This window comes from Neovison vison, chromosome 1, assembly GCF_020171115.1.
Source record: "Neovison vison isolate M4711 chromosome 1, ASM_NN_V1, whole genome shotgun sequence".
NCBI classification, from domain to species: domain Eukaryota; kingdom Metazoa; phylum Chordata; class Mammalia; order Carnivora; family Mustelidae; genus Neogale; species Neogale vison.
In genome coordinates, this window is record NC_058091.1 from 276,767,547 (window position 1) to 276,786,737 (window position 19,191).

At 37.2% G+C, this 19,191-nt stretch overlaps 1 protein-coding gene across 1 annotated transcript; it reads right to left on the bottom strand.

Annotated features, from left to right (window-relative positions):
• Positions 1–11,100: 11,100 nt before the first annotated feature.
• On the bottom strand, positions 11,101–14,376 carry SPINK13 (serine peptidase inhibitor Kazal type 13). The gene is made up of 3 exons (XM_044230095.1): positions 14,307–14,376; positions 11,881–11,918; positions 11,101–11,232 (listed from the first exon to the last, which is right to left on the bottom strand). Exons 1-3 carry the CDS (start codon positions 14,374–14,376, stop codon positions 11,101–11,103), a joined length of 240 nt encoding a protein of 79 aa, XP_044086030.1.
• Positions 14,377–19,191: the final 4,815 nt, after the last annotated feature.

Here is a 19,191-nt window from a genome sequence, read left to right on the forward strand (position 1 = left end):
TTTAAGGTGCCACACGGAAGAGAAAGATGAGCCATCAGAAGGTTGGAGATGAGTAGTAGAATTAAATTTGTGCAGGACCAGATTAAAGACGTTCTGGGTCAGTTAGCTGGAGGGAAAGAAGGAAGTAGCACCATGGCTGGGCAGTAATCCAGGTATAGTATAATGGCTGTAAGAGGGGAAAGGTACAGTAAGAAATTTAACCATATATTATGCACTTACTACGTGCTGCACTGTGTTACACTTGGCATGTGCGTTATCTCATTTAAGATTTAAAATAATCCTATGAGATTGGTGTAATTATTTGTCCTGTTATTTAGCTGAGGCAATAGGGACTTAGAGAAATGGCTAGTTTAAGGTTAAAAGCCAGGGCATTTTAATTGCTCTTGTGTATTGCCTTTAAATCTAAATCTAAGAGATAGATTTGGAGACACATTGGAAATTAGAATAATAGGAGTGAAACTGGTCAAATCAGGGAAGTCAAGAAGGACAGCTAATGTTTTAAATGAGCAGGCAGAAGGAACTGAGCGCTGGATCAGAGTATGTCACCTTTTCATGGGTGAGGATCATCTGGAAAGAAGCAGGGTCCCAGTGGGGAGAGAGGGTGATCTAGAGTCAGAGGACAAGTGTTCCTTCTGCATCATTCCACTCTCATCTGTCTAAGGTGCAATGCTGTGACAGTTCCTTCTCTACACTGTGCTTCCTGCTTCTCCCACATCTCCTGCGATGGTTTGAGATGGGTGCTTCAGGTTTTCAAGTTAAAAACCCTTCCTTGAAACACTAATATGTACAACTGATAAATAAGTCTGTGGATTGGAGGTGGTAGAGAAGAAGCTGCAGCTCTACTATTTAATTCTGTATTTACCTCCTAATTGCTGTATCAGCCCATTCCAAACCCCCTAGGTTCCTTCCTTCCTGGCCTCTATCACATACTCCATCCAACACCCTCAAGGCCTTCTTGTGATCATTTTAAAATCAATGGCCTAGATTTGGGTGGACTAGCTCTTGCCTTTTGTTTCTCTTCTCTTTCTTCCCTATGTGGCTCCTTCACATTCTAGCTCTTTTTCTTCTTCCTTTCCTTTTCCTTCACCTCTTCCTCCTACTTCTTTTTCTCTACCTCCCCCTCCTCTGCCTTCACCTCTTCCTCTCCACCCTGCCCCTCCTCCTCTTTCACCCCTCCCCCTTCTTTCTCCCTGCCCCTCCCTTGCTTCCCTACTCCTCCCTCTTTCCCTCTTTCCCCCTCCCCCTTCTTCTTTGTAATCCTCACTGTTCCTGCCCTTTCGTGTACTGGGACACTATAACCTAGAGATATGGATATTTGCATTTTGATCTTGTGTCTGGCAAGAACTTGTTCCTTGATTTTCGCAGCAACAAGGAGTTAGCACATCCAGGGACCCTATGCTTTGATTCTCTTTAATATTTTTTTGGAATTGCTGAGGCCAAACAGTTTCAATTATGGGACAAGGTGATGTAAATGAAAGGTAACAACTCTTTTTCCTGTTGGTTCCTTTTGCTCCTGTGTGACCTCACACTATCAGGATTTAGTTTTACACATACACACACAGCTTCCAGCTCCTACTGGTAAAGATCACGCCTATCAGTCTATCATGCTCGGTGCTGAAGGAAACATTGTTTCTTTTGGGAAGACCCACAATGCACTTTATTTTATTAGCTTCATTAAACATCTGTAATACTTTAACTCCATTTTCTCCAAAGTTAATTTGCCATAGTTTACTTTACAAAATCTACAGAGATGTTAGTGTTGAGAACTAAGGATTTACTCTAATTTCCTCGAGGGTTATGATGTACAATATAAAGATTTGTTACTAAGGAAGATCACTGAATTTTTGGTCTGTTTGGCCTGCTTAGCAGTTCTTCATCATATGGAACAGAACTCCACCTCGGTAGGGCTTCTATATGGCTGTCTAGTGTCCTCAGTGGAGACTGAGGGAATGAGTCTGCTCTCTCTTTCCAAGTCTATCCCTTCAGATATTCAAAGGCAGCTCTGGAGGTTCTAGTCAAAGTCCTTTTTCTACAGATGATACAGATCAGCTTCTTTAAAAGTTCTTTTACAGTGTAGAATCCCTTAGGTTCTCTAGACCCATTACTTAATAACAGTGAAACACAAGCCGTAATCACCCTCACCATTTCCCTTTGCTATTCTGGTCAGTGTCATCCTCACTGGAGATAACAGAGAGAAATAAGGAAGACAAAAATCCTACTTCTTAGAACTTCCTTTCTTGTAGGATAAAAAAGGGAAAATAATAAAAAATAGTAAGACAATTTCATATTTCGACAAGTATTTAAAAGAAATTGTATCATGGCATTGGAAGAGTAAAATGTGGAAATAAGGAATGTATTGCATTGGGTGATTCGAGAAGTCTTCTCAGAGCCTGAATGATGAGGACAGACACCTGCATGATGACAAGGAGCCATTTTGGAAGAGCCAGGGAATCAGTGGTGCAGAGAGAAGAGTTAGTATGATGACCATAGACACATCAAGCCTATGGAGGGATTCCATTTTCTCCAATTCCAGGATTATATAAAGTGGCTGGCTTTTCTTTAAGAGTCAACTTATAAGTCAGTGAGGCTCCAGCCCATGTCCTTTGTGATTAGGCTACATGTTTTCCACTGAATTCTATGGGAAATTGAATTACTAAATTCTTTCATCTATTTTTTCTTCTTTAGATGTTTTTTCCTCCATGTGTCTCTTCTTATTTCCTATCATAATCTTTCCTCCTGGTGACTTCAATTAGTGTCTGTGTCTGGGAGCTTATGGTCTCACACATCCATTTAATGTCTACTTACCGAACTCCCATTATATGCCTCACTTATTATTATATGACCTTGTTTTATTCATTTTCATCACAGCATTCATTGTTACCTGTTATTGCCTGTTGCTTTACTTGCACATTATTCATCTCTGGCTCCTGCGATGCAGGTTCCATGAGAACAGGATCTTGCCTGCCTTGTTTGCTTGCTTCACTAGCCCCTAGTATACAGTACATTGCAGAGTAAGAACTGCTCCACAAATCATTACCAAATGAATGAATGAACAATTTTAAGATTCCACATCATGAGTCACAAGGTAGAGTAACAACAGAATTCATCCAGCATTGGGAAGAAATCATCCAGCTTGCATCACTGAATTTAAAAAGAAAGAAAGCATACCTCACTGGAACTGACACAAATTTCTTCATTTTAAGATTGAACTTTAGATTAACTTCATTAAGAAGAGGAAATTGTGAAATATTTAACATATTCTCCTCCACTTTGTTTCCCAGATGACACAGAATCTCCTTTAAGTTGAGTGCTCGCTTCGGCAGCACATATACTAAAATAAGTTGAAATCACTATTGTCTGAGTGAACAGGGGCTCTTTTGCAGGGCCCCCTTCAGTGGCAGAGCCCAGAGGGTAAATGTACCCACTGGAGCTGAAAGAGAGTCTCTGCCCTGTTCCTCAGCTGCTACCATCAATGCCAGGAAGCTACCAATCCTAGTGGTACCCATAAATAGATAAAAAGATTTATCAGTTAAGCAAAAGTTTCTATGAATTAAGGTTATACCTACGTATTTTACGGTGGGTGCTATCTAAATGTAGCATGTCAGATGGCCAGGCTAGAAAGAAATACATAACTATGTCCCCATCTTCTCTTACCAAACTTCTCTCTCTTTGACAGTCCTGCCTGGAAGGCAATTAATTTCCATTCCTTGACTTTTAACTTGGTGGAGTTACTGTTCTACTGTTCCATTTCTTTGGTATGCCTTTTATTATTTTTGAAAATAGAGATGGAAAGATGAAATAATAAAATAATGTTAAATTACACAAGATGATCAAAATTAGCAAGAGAAGATCTGTATTTTAGGAGACTCTTTGAGAAAACAGAAAGACTTGAAACAATTTTCCCCAGCTCCAAAGATATCCAACCTGATAGGCCCTACTGACCAGGGGTGCCAGGGGAAGGAGAGAGGATGATGTAAGAGGACAAAAGCCCTGTTGCTAGCAAAACTGAGCTGTGTCATAGCCGGAAAGGGGAGGGGGAAAGCAGAACTGTAGGGACCATCCCGTCAAAGAACCGGTCAGATTAAGATAAAAGAGTGAGGCTGACATCTAGTGGCAGCAGTAGGTAATGGTACGGAGGCCATGAAGTGAAATTTCCCCAGCCTCAAAAGTACAATAATGGCTTCATCTCCCTGTATTAGTCAAGATCTTTCCGTTATAAGTGAGAGCTTATAAGACGGATTAAGCAAAAATTAAAAATGAATTTATTGACCAATGTTTTCGGAACAGCGGAATGATTAAGGATTAAAAATGCTAAAACTAAGGGGTCAAATGATATTTACTCTTCCTCTGAAAAACATACTTTCCCCCAGAAGTTCTTGCGACTCCTCCCTCCTTCTATTAGCATATGAACATTTTTTTCCTCTAGTGAAGGTGAGCTTCATTTACGAGTACGAGGTAGAAAGTCTTAAACAGCCGTGTTTGTATGTGTGCTTGAGATGTTTTCTTATGCTCATCTTTAGGTGAGATTAGTGGGGCCGGGTCAGATCTCACAGGTGAGCCTGCACTTTGGGGTTGAGTTTAATTCAGGAAGTGACAGATCTAAGACGCAAGGAAAATGAAAGCTTATTTTAAACAATCATTTACACAGGGTAAATGCCACCTCTTTCATTATTATCTTTATTTGTAATAAATGTATCAGTTCTTCATTTGTTTGATTCCTTGATTTTTAGCTTTGTTCCAAATTTGGGTGTAGCATAGATGTCATTTATCATATGCCCTTAAATTCCAAAAGAAATAGTTTTTGGAATTAAGTAGTGAAATGAATAAGCAACTGTAGTACTCCGTCACTCATTAACCACATTTTCCATATTTATAAAACTTAATATGAGGACCAAGTTCCCTAAAGAGAAGAGATTTTTAAAAATGAGATTAGTATCATAAGGAAAGTAGGTATTGCTTCACATTCTCTCATCTTCCAAATGTAGTCCTGAGCAAGGGAGCTGCTTTGCAATTCCCTTTATACCCTTCTCTTCCTGCCAACCACTCCACATTCCTTCTCTATATCTTAATTATTCAAAATGGTGTTCTGTGAAGTTTTTCAACAGAGAATCTTTCATCTTCTAACTCATTCCCATTTTGATACCTTTGGATTCAACATAACAATGCCAGATTTTTTTTTTTAACCAAGATGTAAAAGATGACCATAACAAGAATGTTATGCCTAATAATTCACATAATTCACACACTGTCCAAATTTTCACCAGGTTTACACTGCTCATAGACCACAGTCTATTCTCCTTACTCTGGTATATATTTTCTCAGAGGGCTAGCTTCCGCCTAACCTTCCCCTTTGAGGTATTACTGTTCTCTAATATACAACATTCATCTCAACACAATTTTTCTCTTAAATTTCCCTAAAGACCCCGCACCATTTTCTCGGTTCCAGATGTTTTCCAAAGCAGAGAGCCCTGTAAAATTTCCCATTCTATTTTCTCTTGCATTTTTAAAAGAATCCTTGAAACTTAGCTTCTTTCAAGAGACTCCCCACCCTGACCCCCATCTCAGGCTGGCCGTTGATGTATATCTGATCAACTCACTTGGGTAAGGGATTGCAAACATGTTAACTTGTAGGAGCCAAGCTGGTAATATAAATAAGTGGAGGGGGTCACCTTCACCACAGAAGAGAGGTGGGACTGTCTGAAATGCCTGAACTCCATTTAGATGGGCAGCGGCTACTAGGCAGCTGTTGCTACTTTTTTTTTTTTTTTTTTCCCCATGTGAAATCCTAACTTCCTATTAGCACAACTTTAATTTTTCAAAATAAATTGGAGATCTATATTTTGGTTAAAATCTGATTTTTGAAATGCTGTCAACCATTTCAAGACTTACTAAAATGTTGTTTGGTTGAACAAAACCAGTGTTGTTTTCTATTATCATACTTTCTATTATCATACTTTTCTTAGGCCTGTATTCTTTTTGCCAAATGAGATCAAAAACTTCTGAAGCACCTGGGATATTTTTCACTCTATTTTCTTGGTAGTTATTATGAGAGTCCTACACTGAGTAGGCTTGAGGGATTCTTTTAAGGATAGCAGCTATGACTGTGTATCAATTCTAGCCAAGACTTGCACTCTTCTGTTTTCTTTTGTCTAGTTTCAAGTTTTTATTTAAAACTTTAGTTTTAAAGTTCTTTTGTCTAGTTTCAAGTTTTATTTAAAACTTGAAAAAGTGCAAGAGTGTTCCCCTTTCTCCACATCCTCACCAACACTTGCTGTTTCTTGTGTTGTTAATTTTAGCCATCCTGACAGGTGTGAGATGATATCTCATCATGGTTTTCATTTGTATTTCCCTCATGATGAGTGAGATTGAGTATCTTTTTGTGTGTCAGCCATCTGCATGTCTTTTTTGGAGAAATGTCTGTTCCTGTCTTCTGCCCATTTCTTAAGTGGACTATTTGTTTTTTGCAGGGGGTGGATATTGAGTTTGATAAGTTCTTTATAGATTTTGGATACCAATCCTTTATTAGATGTTCCATTTACAAATACCTTCTCCCATTCTCAAGGTTGCCTTTTAGTTTTGCTGATTTTTTTCTTTCACTGTGCAGATTTTTATCTTGATGAAGTCCCAGTAGTTCATTTTTGCTTTTGTTTCTCTTGTTTGTGGTGATGTATCTAGTAAGAAATTGCTACAACTGAAGTCAAAGAGGTTTCTGCCTGTGCTATCCTCTTGGACTTTGTTGGATTCCTATCTCATATTTAGGTTTTTCATCCCTAAGAAATTTACTTTTGTGTATGATATGAGAAAGTGGTCCAGTTTCATTCTTCTGCATGTGGCTGTCCAATTTTCCTAACACCTTTTTGTTGAAGAGACTGTCTTTTTTCCAGTGGGTGTTCTTTCCTGCTTTGTTGAAGATTGGATGACCATAGATTTGAGGGTCCATTTTTGGGTTTTCCGTTCTGTTCCATTGATCTATGTGTCTGTTTTTGTGCCAGTACCATACTGTCTTGATCACTACATATTTGTAATACAGCTTGAAGTTTGGACTTGTGATGCTTCCAGTTTTGCTTTGCTTTTTCAAGATTGCTTTGGCTATTTGGGGTCTTTTGTGGTTTCATACAAATTTTAGGATTTTTTTTTTTTGTTCCATGAAAAATGCTGGTGGTATTTTGATAGGGATTGCATTAAATATGTAGACTCCTTTGGGTAGTATAGACATTGTAACAATATTTGTTCTTCCAATCCATGAACATGGAATATTTTTCCATTTCTTTGTGTCCTTTTCAGTTTCTTTCATAAGTGTTCTAATTTTCAAAGTACAGATCTTTTACCTCTTCAGTTAGGTTTATTCCTATATATTTATCTTATGGTTTTTGGTGCAGTTATAAATGAGATTGATTCCCTCCTTTCTCTTTCTGTTTCTTTATCATTGGTGTATAGAAATACAACAAATTTCTTTACATTGATTGTATATCTTGTTACTTTGCCAAAATTGTGTATCAGTTCTAGCAATTTTTTGGTGGAGTCTTTTGGGTTTTCTACATAGAGCATCATGTTGTCTGTGAATAGTGAAATTTTTACTTCTTCCTTGCTGATTTGGATGCCTTTTATTTCTTTTTGTTGTCTGAGAGTTGAGGCTAGAACTTCCAGTACTATGTTAAATAACAATGGTGAGAGTGGACACCCCTGTCTATTTCCTGACCAGAGAGGAAAAGCTCTCAGTTTTTCCTCATTGAGTATAATATTAGCTGTGGGTCTTTCATATATGGCCTTTATGATGTTGAGGTATGTTCCCTCTGTCCCTACTTTGTTGAGGGTTTTTTTCAAGAATGGATGCTGTACTTTGTCAAATGTTTTTTCTGCATCTATTGACAGGATCATTTGATTTTTGTTCTTTGTTTTTTTAATGCGGTATATCAGGTCGATTGATTTATAAATATTAAGCCACTCTTGCAGCCCCGGAATAAATCCCACTTGATCATGATGAATGATTGTTTTAATGTACTGTTTGATTTGATTTGCTAGTATTTAATTGAGAATGTTTGCATCCATGTTCATCAGGGATATTGGCCTGTAATTTTCTTTCTTAGTGGGGTCTTTGGTTTTGGAATCAAGGTAAAGCTGGCCTCATAGAATGAATTTAGAAGTTTTCCTTCCATTTTTATTTTTTGGAACAGTTTGAGAAGACTAGGTATTAACTCTTCTTTAAAAGTTTGACAGAATTTGTCTGTGAAGCCACCTGGTCCTGGACTTTTGTTTGCTGGGAGATTTTTGATTATTGATTCAATTTCTTTGCTGGTTATCTGTCTGTTCAAGTTTTATACTACTTTCTGTTTCAGTTTTGGTAGTTTATATGTTTCTAAGAATTTATCCATTTCTTCCAGATTTTTCAGTTTGCTGGTATATAATTTTCCATAGTATTCTCTTATAATTATTCATAATTTTGTGGTGTTGGTTGTGATCTCTTCTCTCATTCATGATTTTATTTATTCGGGTCCTTTCTCTTTTCTTTTTGATAAGTCTGGCTAGGGGGTTATCAATTGCATTAATTCTTTCAAAGAACCAGCTCCTGGTTTCATTGATCTCTTGAACTGTTGATTTTTGTTCGCTTGTTTGTTTCTATATCATTTATTTCTGCTCTAATCTTTATTATTTCCCTTCTGCTGCCTTTAGACTTCATTTTTTGTTCTTTTTCTAGATATTTTAGGTATAATGTTAAATTTGTATGTTTGAGACTTTTCTTACCTCTTGAGGTAGGCCTGTATTGCTACAAACTTCCCTTATAGAACTGCTCTTACTGCACCCCCAAAGGTTTTGGACCATCATGTTGTCATTTTCATTTATTTCCATGTATTTTTTAAAATTTCTTCCTTAATTTCCTGGTTAATCCATTCATTCCTTAGTAGGATATTCTTTAACCTCAATGTATGTGTGGTCTCTCCAAATTTTTTTCTCTTGGTTGACTTTCAAGTTTCATAGCATGTGGTCAGAAAATAGGCATGGTATGATCTCAATCTTTTTATACTTGTTGAGGCCTGATTTGTGACTCAGTATGTGATCTATCCTGGAGATTGTTCCATGTGCATGTGAAGACAATATGTATTCTGCTGTTTTAGGATGAAATGTTTTGAATATAACTATTAAGTCGATCTTGTCCAGTGTGTCATTCAAAACAATGTGTCATTGTTTTTCTGTCGATTTTCTGCTTAGATGATCTGTATATTGATGTAAGTGGGATGTTAAAGTCCCCTACTATTATTGTATTGTTATCAATGAGTTTCTTTATGTTCATTATTGTTTAATATATTTGGGTGCTCCCAAAATGGGGGAATAAATATTTACAACTGTTAGATCTTGTTGGATAGACCCTTTTACTATGATATAATTCCCTTCTTCACCTCTTGTTACAGTCTTTGGTTTAAAATCAGATTTTTCTCTAAGTATGGCTATTCCAGCTTTCTTTTGGAAGCTAAGAAAGCACTTCCAAGTGTCTTGCCTAATTAGCTCATGCCTAAGAAAGTGACAGCAGCTATTAGGAAGAAATGCTAATGTAACTTAATTATTCCACATAGTCTGGTAACATTCATGAATTCTCGTTCATCTTGCTTTGTGATGGTAGATACATGGTTATTCTCCATTTTTTTCAGTTCCCATTCTTTTCCTTTAAATGACATTTAAATCATCCTTTGCGTCTAGCACTTGCTCTGAAGATGAGCACATATTTCCTTTATTGGACTAGCTTCTACACCCCATTTCCTTCAGCGCTTAGCAATAACAACCTCATGGGTTGGAAACATGACACTGGAAGCCCATAAAAATTCTTTTCAAAGGAAGATATGCACTAAAAAGTTAGTTCAACAGACTTGGGAAGTTCAAATTAGCTCCTGGGAAGTAACCATGAGCCCTTGGAATATCCCTCCTGATAAGAGTGATTTTATAACCTGAGGTCATAGGCCATACCATATAGTTTATGATCAAGTGAATGTCTGTTGTTATTCCCTGTGGTCATGAGTTGCTTTGTGTCAATTTGACCTCTGGGAATTCAGGGTGGCTGGAAACAGTAGTTGTCAGTCATTCAGGTGCCACAAGATTAGGTGATTGGCTTCTAATGAAAGGGCTGGGTACCAAGGTGTTGGTGAGCTTCCCAAGTTGGCAAAACTTCATATGTGTTGTCACACATCATAGATGGGAGAATTAAATACTGTCTGTGTGAGTCCACTGGGAAAGGTCAACTGGAAGCTTGTGATTGCTCTCTCCTGGACTCCACCCTGTGAGCTTTCTGCCTTTGTTGATTTTACTTATATCCTTTCATCATAATAAACTGCTGCCATATATATAATAGCTTTTCTAAGGTCTATGTGTCCTACTAGCAAATCATCCAACCTGAGGATAGTCTTGGGGATTTTAATACAGAAGATCAAACAGGTCATGGAAGAGTTACTAACAAGACATAAATTGGTTTTCAAAAACAACTTCAAATGGAGTTAAAATTTATTATGAGGAATATTATTAATTTTTTATCTAATTTTACTATTGAACTTACTTGAAAGGCAAAGGAATATATAATTCAACAGTCATTTTTATCTATGTATGCCCACATAACCATTTTATTATTTAGATGTATATTTATACCTTTATCTATGTCTTTACCTATGTCTGTGTTGTTATCTATATCTATTTATGTCTACCAAGCAATATTTATGGGCACTATTCAGAGGCATGTCAATGTTATTTCTTATAAGTTTTTGAGTGATTTGAAAAAATGGATTTCTATTCATCATTTGGGTATAATCTATAGATATCTATTAATATGATCTTTGTTCAGTTCTGCCAAAACACCACTTAAGCTTTTCTTTCTTTTTTTTAAATAAGTCAACTTTGAATGTTAACTGAAATTTTCAGAAAGACTTTTCTCTTTATACATAGTATGTTCTCAATCTTTTATGAACAATAGAGGTTATTTAAAATAAATATCCCATCCATCAGTAAATCCAGTTCCTTGGCTAAGATTATTTGATATTCCATGTGCTCGCTTCGGCAGCACATATATTTGATATTCCTGTGAGGAAAAACAAAGAAAAAAAATGGTATTTTATTTTGAACTTACCACTGATCAACACAAAAAAAACACTCATTCTTGTAAGTGTGGCCATTTGTAGCACAAACATACGATATCACATCTGGACACTCTGATGTATAAGAAGGATCCAGTGGGTAGTACATTTTACATGGGGGCTGCAAATATCAAAAAAATGTCATATGAATAACAGTCGATAGATTTTCTTCCATCTATTCCTGGCCTGTCAGTTCCTCCCCCCTAGAAATAATATCAAATATATCTATTCATTGATCTTTTTCAACATTTTCTTCTGGGCTTTGGTCAGGCAGGTTTTTTGCTGACTGCAGTGTCAGAAAATGCGGTGACGCATTCATCTCCTAAAGTCATAAGCATTATAAAATCCCCACTTAAATCCCCTTTGTAAAGTTTCCACTTAAACTTGGAATCCCAATGCCATGAATTCATTCTAAGAAGTTTGTGAGTAAAGATATGTATGTATTTGTGAAATTCTAGGGGAAGGAGCTCCAATATAATTGTTGAGAGTGAGGGTTCTGTATTGAGGCTGGGAATAAATCCTGTATTTACCATGGTTTAACTTTATGACCTTGAGCAATGGACAGGTGTCATTTCATTTAATGCTCGGAGATGCATTTTACTGTTATGATGTTTGTGCTACATTAGATTAAATGTAAGTCTGAAAAGGTTATACATGCCCAAGGTCACATGGAAAACTTTTGTTCTACTTACCCTGTGAAGTTTTAGGTCTCTCATATCAAGAGAGTGATCAGATTAGCATCACAATTCACTGAGAAATTTAAATTTACCTTAGGCCATTTATTTATATCACGTGGCTTGAAGAATGCTGCAGACAAAGTACATACACAATAGGTTAAAAGAAAATCGTTCTTCATGGGGTTTGATTTCACCCACTGAAGTTACTAGCTGAATAAAAAAAAAAGTAATTACTCCTTTGCACAAAAGTATACAAAATAATTTATAGCAACAGAATTTGTGGGTGGTGTTCTTTTGTTAACTAGCTTATTCATTTATTCTTTCTTTCCTTCATTTTCACAGTCCTGACTTTATAAATTTTCTATGTCACTGAGGAAAGAGTAAAAACCAGTTGAGGTTGTAGGTGTAACTTGCAGACTATGTTATTTTCATTAAGTTACCTGATTTTTTTTTTTAAAGATTTTATTTATTTATTTGACAGAGAGAGATCACAAGTAGGCAGAGAGGCAGGCAGACAGAGAGAGTGGAGGAAGCAGGCTCCCCGCTGAGCAGAGAGCCCGATGCGGGACTCGATCCCAGGACCCTGAGATCATGACCTGAGCCGAAGGCAGAGGCTTAACCCACTGAGCCACCCAGGCGCCCAAGTTACCTGATTTTTGTTGGCTTTATAGTTTCCTCTTCATTGCATTGGGATGAGTGTATGTACTTTGAAGTTTTTTTAATTAAATATGTTATGATAAATAAAATACTGGGCTTATTCCTACCAAGATGCCAAACTAAAGAGGATAGTAAGGTGATGATCAGAAACTTTAAGGGCTCCTTGGCTCTGGAGAGACTGACTGATTTTGGCAAACTAGTTTGTGTGAGGATGCTGGTGTTGCCTGGGGATAGAGGGTGGCCAGCTGGCTGTGGGAGAGGGAAATAAGAAAAGACTTATTATCGTCCTGCTCTTCCTTATCTCTCACTGTAATATGATTTTTAAATAGTCTAGAAAATTCTAGCTTTCCAAAAGTTAGACTTTCCAAAGTTCAAAGAGAAACTTGAATTATATTTTAAAATTTTTCCCAGAGGAAAGAAGAAGCCTACCAACCTTTCCAGGAATAGACTATGCCAATTGCATATATAATCTTTCTAAAAATTTTTTAAAAAAGAATACTTCTTTCTAATTAAAAAAAAAACCCAGAATCTTTTAATCACAAAAGTGGCTAGATATAGTAATAAAAAAGAAAAATAAAGGCATCCATGTAGTAGAAATGAAATAAAGTAAAAATATATACTGCATACCATATATAAAAATAAACCTCAAATACATCTGAACCTAAGAAATGAGACCATGCAAAGATCAACTGAATTTCTTTTTAATCTTAGTATAGGAAAGGCTATCTAGTAGGTGAGGTGCTTGAGCATGGTTTTGATTAGCATTTTTTTTATAATGAAGTTGAATATCTTATACAGATTTAAGAGCCATTTCTGTATTTTGGGGGTATGTGTATGTGTGTGTGAATTGTATATGTAAGCATATTACTCATTTGACAATTGGTTTTATTTTTTTTTTCTCAGTTTTTTTTTTAATTTTTTTCCAATTTATTTATTTTCAGAAAAACAGTATTCATTATTTTTTCACCACACCCAGTGCTCCATGCAAGCTGTGCCCTCTATAATACCCACCACCTGGTACCCCAACCTCCCACCCTATTTTTTTTTCTCAGTTTTAAGTATTCTTGGGTATTAGATATATTAGTCCTTTATCTGTGATATGTGTTATAGATATTTTCTTCCAGTCTATCATATATCTTTTAGTTTAAGGAATTTACACTAAAGATACACTTCGAACAATACAAAATACATAAATATAAGATTATTGCAGCATAGTTTGTAATTGCAAAATATTGGAAAACACTAAATGCCCATATGTAGAAAACTGATAGATTAAACTTTAGTATACCCACCCAAGGAAGTTCTGTATCATTGGATAAAAGAATGAGGAAGCTCCCTGTGAATTGATATGTACTGATTTACAGGATATTTGTATATTGAGAAAAGCAAGTTGCAAACAGGTATCTGTAATATGCTATCTTTTATATAAGAAAGTAGGAGAATGACACAATGTGCACACATATGTTTCTATTTAACACAGTAAAGACAGAGATCAAAGAGGTTGGTTCTGTGAAGACGGCTGTGGGGTTGGAATGAAAGGGAAAAGGGGTATGGAGGCAATGACACTTCTCTGAACCTAAACTTTTGCTCATTTTGTTTTATTTTCCTTGTGTTCAAAATAATTTTGAATTGCCTTTTGAATTTTTCTTGACCCATGCATTATGTAGAAACATGTTATTTCATTTTCAAATTTTGGAGGGTTTTCCACAGTAACTCCCTTCCCTAACAGGGATACCCAGTTGATGCCCACTTTGCATGGTCCAGCCTAACATTCCCCACTTGGTCACACATGGCAATTTTTCTTTTCTACAACTTAAAGAATATCACTTGTTTCTCTCCCAAGACTTGTAAGTTTGCTTACCTGAAAAACCAGTATGTGCCAAAGTGGAGGAAACCAGGAAAAATATGGTCGTGTAGGAAAAAGCAGCCATTTTGATCTCATCCAATGTCCTGCTCTGGTGAGACCTGGGAAAAGGCTTGAGAGAGTTTGTTCCTAACATCTTGCACAGGTGGATTTCCAAACATGAGAGAACCTACTACGCTGAGGTGTTGCATTCCTATAAATTTGACCATGATGGTCTCCACTGGCCTGATCCACTGATCAGGATCCACTGATCCACTGGCCTGATTCAGACCTGAGGGCCCTTCTGCTCCAAAGAGAGAAAGTAAACCACTAATCTTTTTTTTTTCCCCTCCCAGAAGCCATGTGTAATCCCAGTCCCGGCTGGGAGAGGAAATGGGCTCAGGGCTCTCATCAGGGCTGGCCCAGGCATGTTCCTTTTACATAAGTTCACCCTATAATCTACCAACTACACTGGAGTGTTCATATGAAACAGTCTACTTATTTATAAAAAATTTTGAATAAACATGTGTGAACTGAGGACTGTCCTGAATTATCAGGGACAAGTCATTTTATAATGTGAGTCCTTTGATTTCCTGGGATAGACCAGTTTCTTCAGTCCTTCATTTCCTAGCTGGGTGTCTTCTTGCAGACCACTTACACATGCTCAAATACAAAAAATGAATAGAATTGTTGGCCTTGGATCATAAAAATTATGTATACCTTCCCTGAAGCAAGAATCAGGATACATATTTAGATCTAAATATAATTTTTTATGATTCTTATATAGGTGTATATATATATATATGCATATATATGCATATATATATATATACATCAGAGAAATCCAAGTTCAAATTCTAGCTTCAACATCTCCTAGAAGTGTCTTAGAAAAAATATGAACTTCAAAGCATATTGAGATGGTCAACTGATACTATTTAAGTAAAGAGTTTATCTATATTAAATTGTCAGTTTATTTAACCAAACTCTTCTCTTGCAGGGACAGAAATACTTAGGCCCAGAGAGAAGATGTTTTTCCAAGTCATTTCCTCAACTTCCTCCTGTCCTACTCTGTCCATTCTGTCTCTTCTCCAGATTGTAGCTGGTGGGGGGGGCATGCAGAGAAATGAAGGAGAACCCTATTAGCTGCTAGTGAATTTTCCCCTACCTTCATGTGCAGAGGAAGCAAAAGGAGGATACTGGAAGAGAATAAACACATGGGAAAACCTACTGACAGTGAAGAAATGCAGATATCCTACCACCAATGTGAACTAAGGATGGAGGAGATGAAGAAATATTACCTGAGTGAGTTGCTGCAGAATGTGAGCCTGCTCTAGTCACCCTGAGGTCAGAGCTAGCCTGGAGTATAGTTGCTGTTCTGTGAATCTGTGGCCAGGGGCATGCTGAACACAGGGAACAGCCTCCTAGCTCAGTTGAGTAACCACTTACTTGGCATGAAATTAATCTAACCGCTCTTTCCTACTTTGATCCCTCTCTTGAACCACCTCCTCTGGTGTTTCCTGTTCCAGCAGGCAGGGACAGATCTTAAGGTTCCAACCTTGTGGTTTCTGATTGTGAATCATGAGAACAAGAAGGACCATATTTGCAAAGGCTTGACCATATGACCATATGTGCAAGGGTTAATTGCCTACCACATTCCAGATGATCTGGTGGACTTTCTTGCCTACTTCAAGGCTAATTCATTGTTCTGGTCTCTTCCGCCTCCTGAGGTCCCTTAGTCCATTCTGCTTCTCAGGAGGTTTACCAGTTTTATCTTTCTAGGACATGATTTCTCACATTAGCCTGGGAAACGAGGGTACCATAACCAGTAATCTTTGCAGGACTCAAGCCTCCCAGTTTCTCCACTTGTCCCTCTACTTCAGCATAGGAAAGCTTAAAAATGTGCCATTAACTGGAAAGTTTCTATACATAAACCTTAAACTCTCTCAAGTAGTTAGCACACCTTTTGCTGTTTTGCCTTTTCTTCTCAACCTGAGTCCCATAGTTTGACGTTTATATTTAACTTCTTGATATGGCCGTACTTTCTTGATATCCTTCCCTTTATTCTTCCCTTCTTTCAAGTCAGAATAAACTCAACTTCCTGTTTTCCTACACCAGACATCAGTTTATCTTAGTTGGTCACCTAAACCTGCCAGATTCCTAAGGAAGCCTCTTATTTAATATCATGCTGCGAATTATGCCACCCATATCTATGTAATTATTTTTAATCCATTTTTTCAACGATCTGACCATGCCTCCCCTATATGTCTTTGAGTAGAAAAGTTCACCTCTTCTTTATCAAGTAGGAAAGCTTCAGGACGAACCAACTCCACTTTTTTTTCTCTTTGCCTTGTAATTCTGGAAATTTTATCATTTACCTTTCTTTATATTTTTCTGCCTCTCTTCATATCACCTTAGGAGGGATCTACACATTCATCCATCCCTTTCTTTCTGCCAATACCTAGTTATGTGGTATTGTGGTATTATGTGGTATCATTACATTTATTCCTTATAATAATCCCGCGAGGTTCATAGCATTGTGAGACTTATATAAAAGAAAAAGAGACTGGGGCACCTGGGTGGCTCAGAGGGTTAAGCCTCTGCCTTCAGCTCAGGTCATGGTCTCAGGGTCCTGGGATCGAGCCCCGCATCGGGCTCTCTGCTTGATAGGGAGCCTGCTTCACCCCCTCTCTCTGTCTGCCTCTCTGCCTACTTGTGATCTCTATCTCTGTGTCAAATAAATAAATAAAATCTTTTAAAAAAGAAAAAGAAAAAGAGACTGAAGCTTAGAAGAGTATATTCATTTGCTGGAGCTAACTAGCTACTAATGAGTGGTATGAAGTAACTAGCTACTGATGGTCAGAGATGGGATTCAAACACAAGTGTGTTTAACTACAAAGCCTGTATTCGTTTACTTTCACCACACTTTCTCTCATCTTAGAGAATGAATGTTCCCTTTAACATCTAGCAGTCTTCTTAGATCAACACCATGAACGCCTTTTATGATATCTTATGCTTTTCTTGGCGGCATCTTTGATTTTCTCCTCTTTGTCCCTCCTTCCAAAGCCAGTCCTCTTAGTCTCTACATAACACTGCCTCCTAGGTAATTAGATTGTATGCCCCATGAAGGAAAAGATCTTACCTGTACCCGATATAAACCTTGTAATTGTAGTACATTGCAAGGGGGTTTTATAAGCCACTTAAAAGGTATTCAGTAATATGTATGCAAGGGAAAAAGGAAGAAATCTATTCATTATTTTTGTGTGTTTCACTTTGTTCTCTGATTTTTTTGTTGTTGTTTTTGTTTTTTTGAAGATTTTATTTAGTTAGTTATTTGTCAGAGAAAGAGAGTGTGCACACAAGCAAGCAGAGGCAGAGAGAGAAGCAGGCTCCCTGCCGAGCAAGGAGCCCAATGTGGGACTTGATCCCAGGACCCTGGGATCATGACCTGAACAAAAGGCAGCAGTTTAACTGACTAAGCCACCCAGGCGTCTCGTTCTTGGATGTTTTTGAGAATGTATTTTCCCAGATGTGTTTTGGAGATATTATGTCTTGTCCACTAAGATATAACCCTCCAGGAATTTTGAGTGGAGTCAGTAACATCTTTATAATGCAGTCTTTTCATACATGAATGTGACATGCCTTCTTTTCAACTTGCAGGGGAATTCTTCTACGTGCTCAATGTATATGAATTCCTAGAGTGCAATTTTTAAAACACAACCTGATCTTGTTGCCGTATTCAAATCTTCCATTGGCTCTTTCTTGGTTATATTATGGGGTTATTATTTATGGTAAAACCAGAATGTGAAGAAACTTAACATCTTATTTTTTATAACTGAAATAAACTTTTTCATGAATATCTAAATTCAGTTAACGACAGAGAAAAATTATCTTGGGGACCTATGACTTTGGGAGCAGGAGATGGAGGTTTAGTGAAGTATGGATCATAAGAAGAGTGACAATAAGGGAAGAAGATGATTAGGGTTTTGGATCTGCTTAGCACGAGTCTCAAACTTTCTAGTGTCTGTAGAATCAGTTACTTTAGACATTAATTCAAGTGAGAAAAGAAAACTGCATACACTTTCCAACTAAAAAAAAAAAACTTTAAAAAAAAGATATTTATTTATTTATTTGACAGACAGATCACAAGTAGTCAGAGAGGTAGGCAGAGAGAGAGAGAGAGGAGGAAGCAGGCTCCCTGCTGAGCAGAGAGCCTGACGCTGGGCTCAATCCTAGGACCCTGAGACCATGACCTGAGCCAAAGGAAGAGGCTTTAACACACTGAGACACCCAGGCACCCCAAACAGTTTTATCTGTTGAAGATACAAAGAGGTCTTTGGTTAATAATTACCTGTTGCTTCTGTGAAGCTCCATTTCCCTGGTTTTCAAAAGCTTAAAAGATCCTTTGTGTACTGGCATAATGTTAGTTTTGCCAGATAGGAAAGGCACTAACATTAAGAAGATGATCTCTCCTGATCTTTGTAGGAAAATGGTGGCTGGCAAAGTTAGATTTCTTCACCCATCTTTCAGAAAAAAAAATAAAAAAAAGAAAAAAAAAAAGAACTTAATCTAAATCTGGAGAGTACATAAAGTTGCCCAATGTCCACATCTGCAGTAAAACTGGAAAACAGACAATATTATCTACTTTGCATTCTGTGCAATTGGGGATGTACACTCCCAACACCAGCAACATTAACACAAAAGATAGAAAGAAAGGTTACAAATGACTGGAATAACACTATTTACCAGGTTGACATAATTGAAATTTATAAAACAATACAGCTACATCTGGTTCTGTAATAGGTATACTTTCCCTATTTTTACCACTAAGTACAAATGAAGTATATGTAAAATAAACATAGGAAGACAGTAAGCAAGAGAAAAAGCAGATTGGCTAGACCCGGGA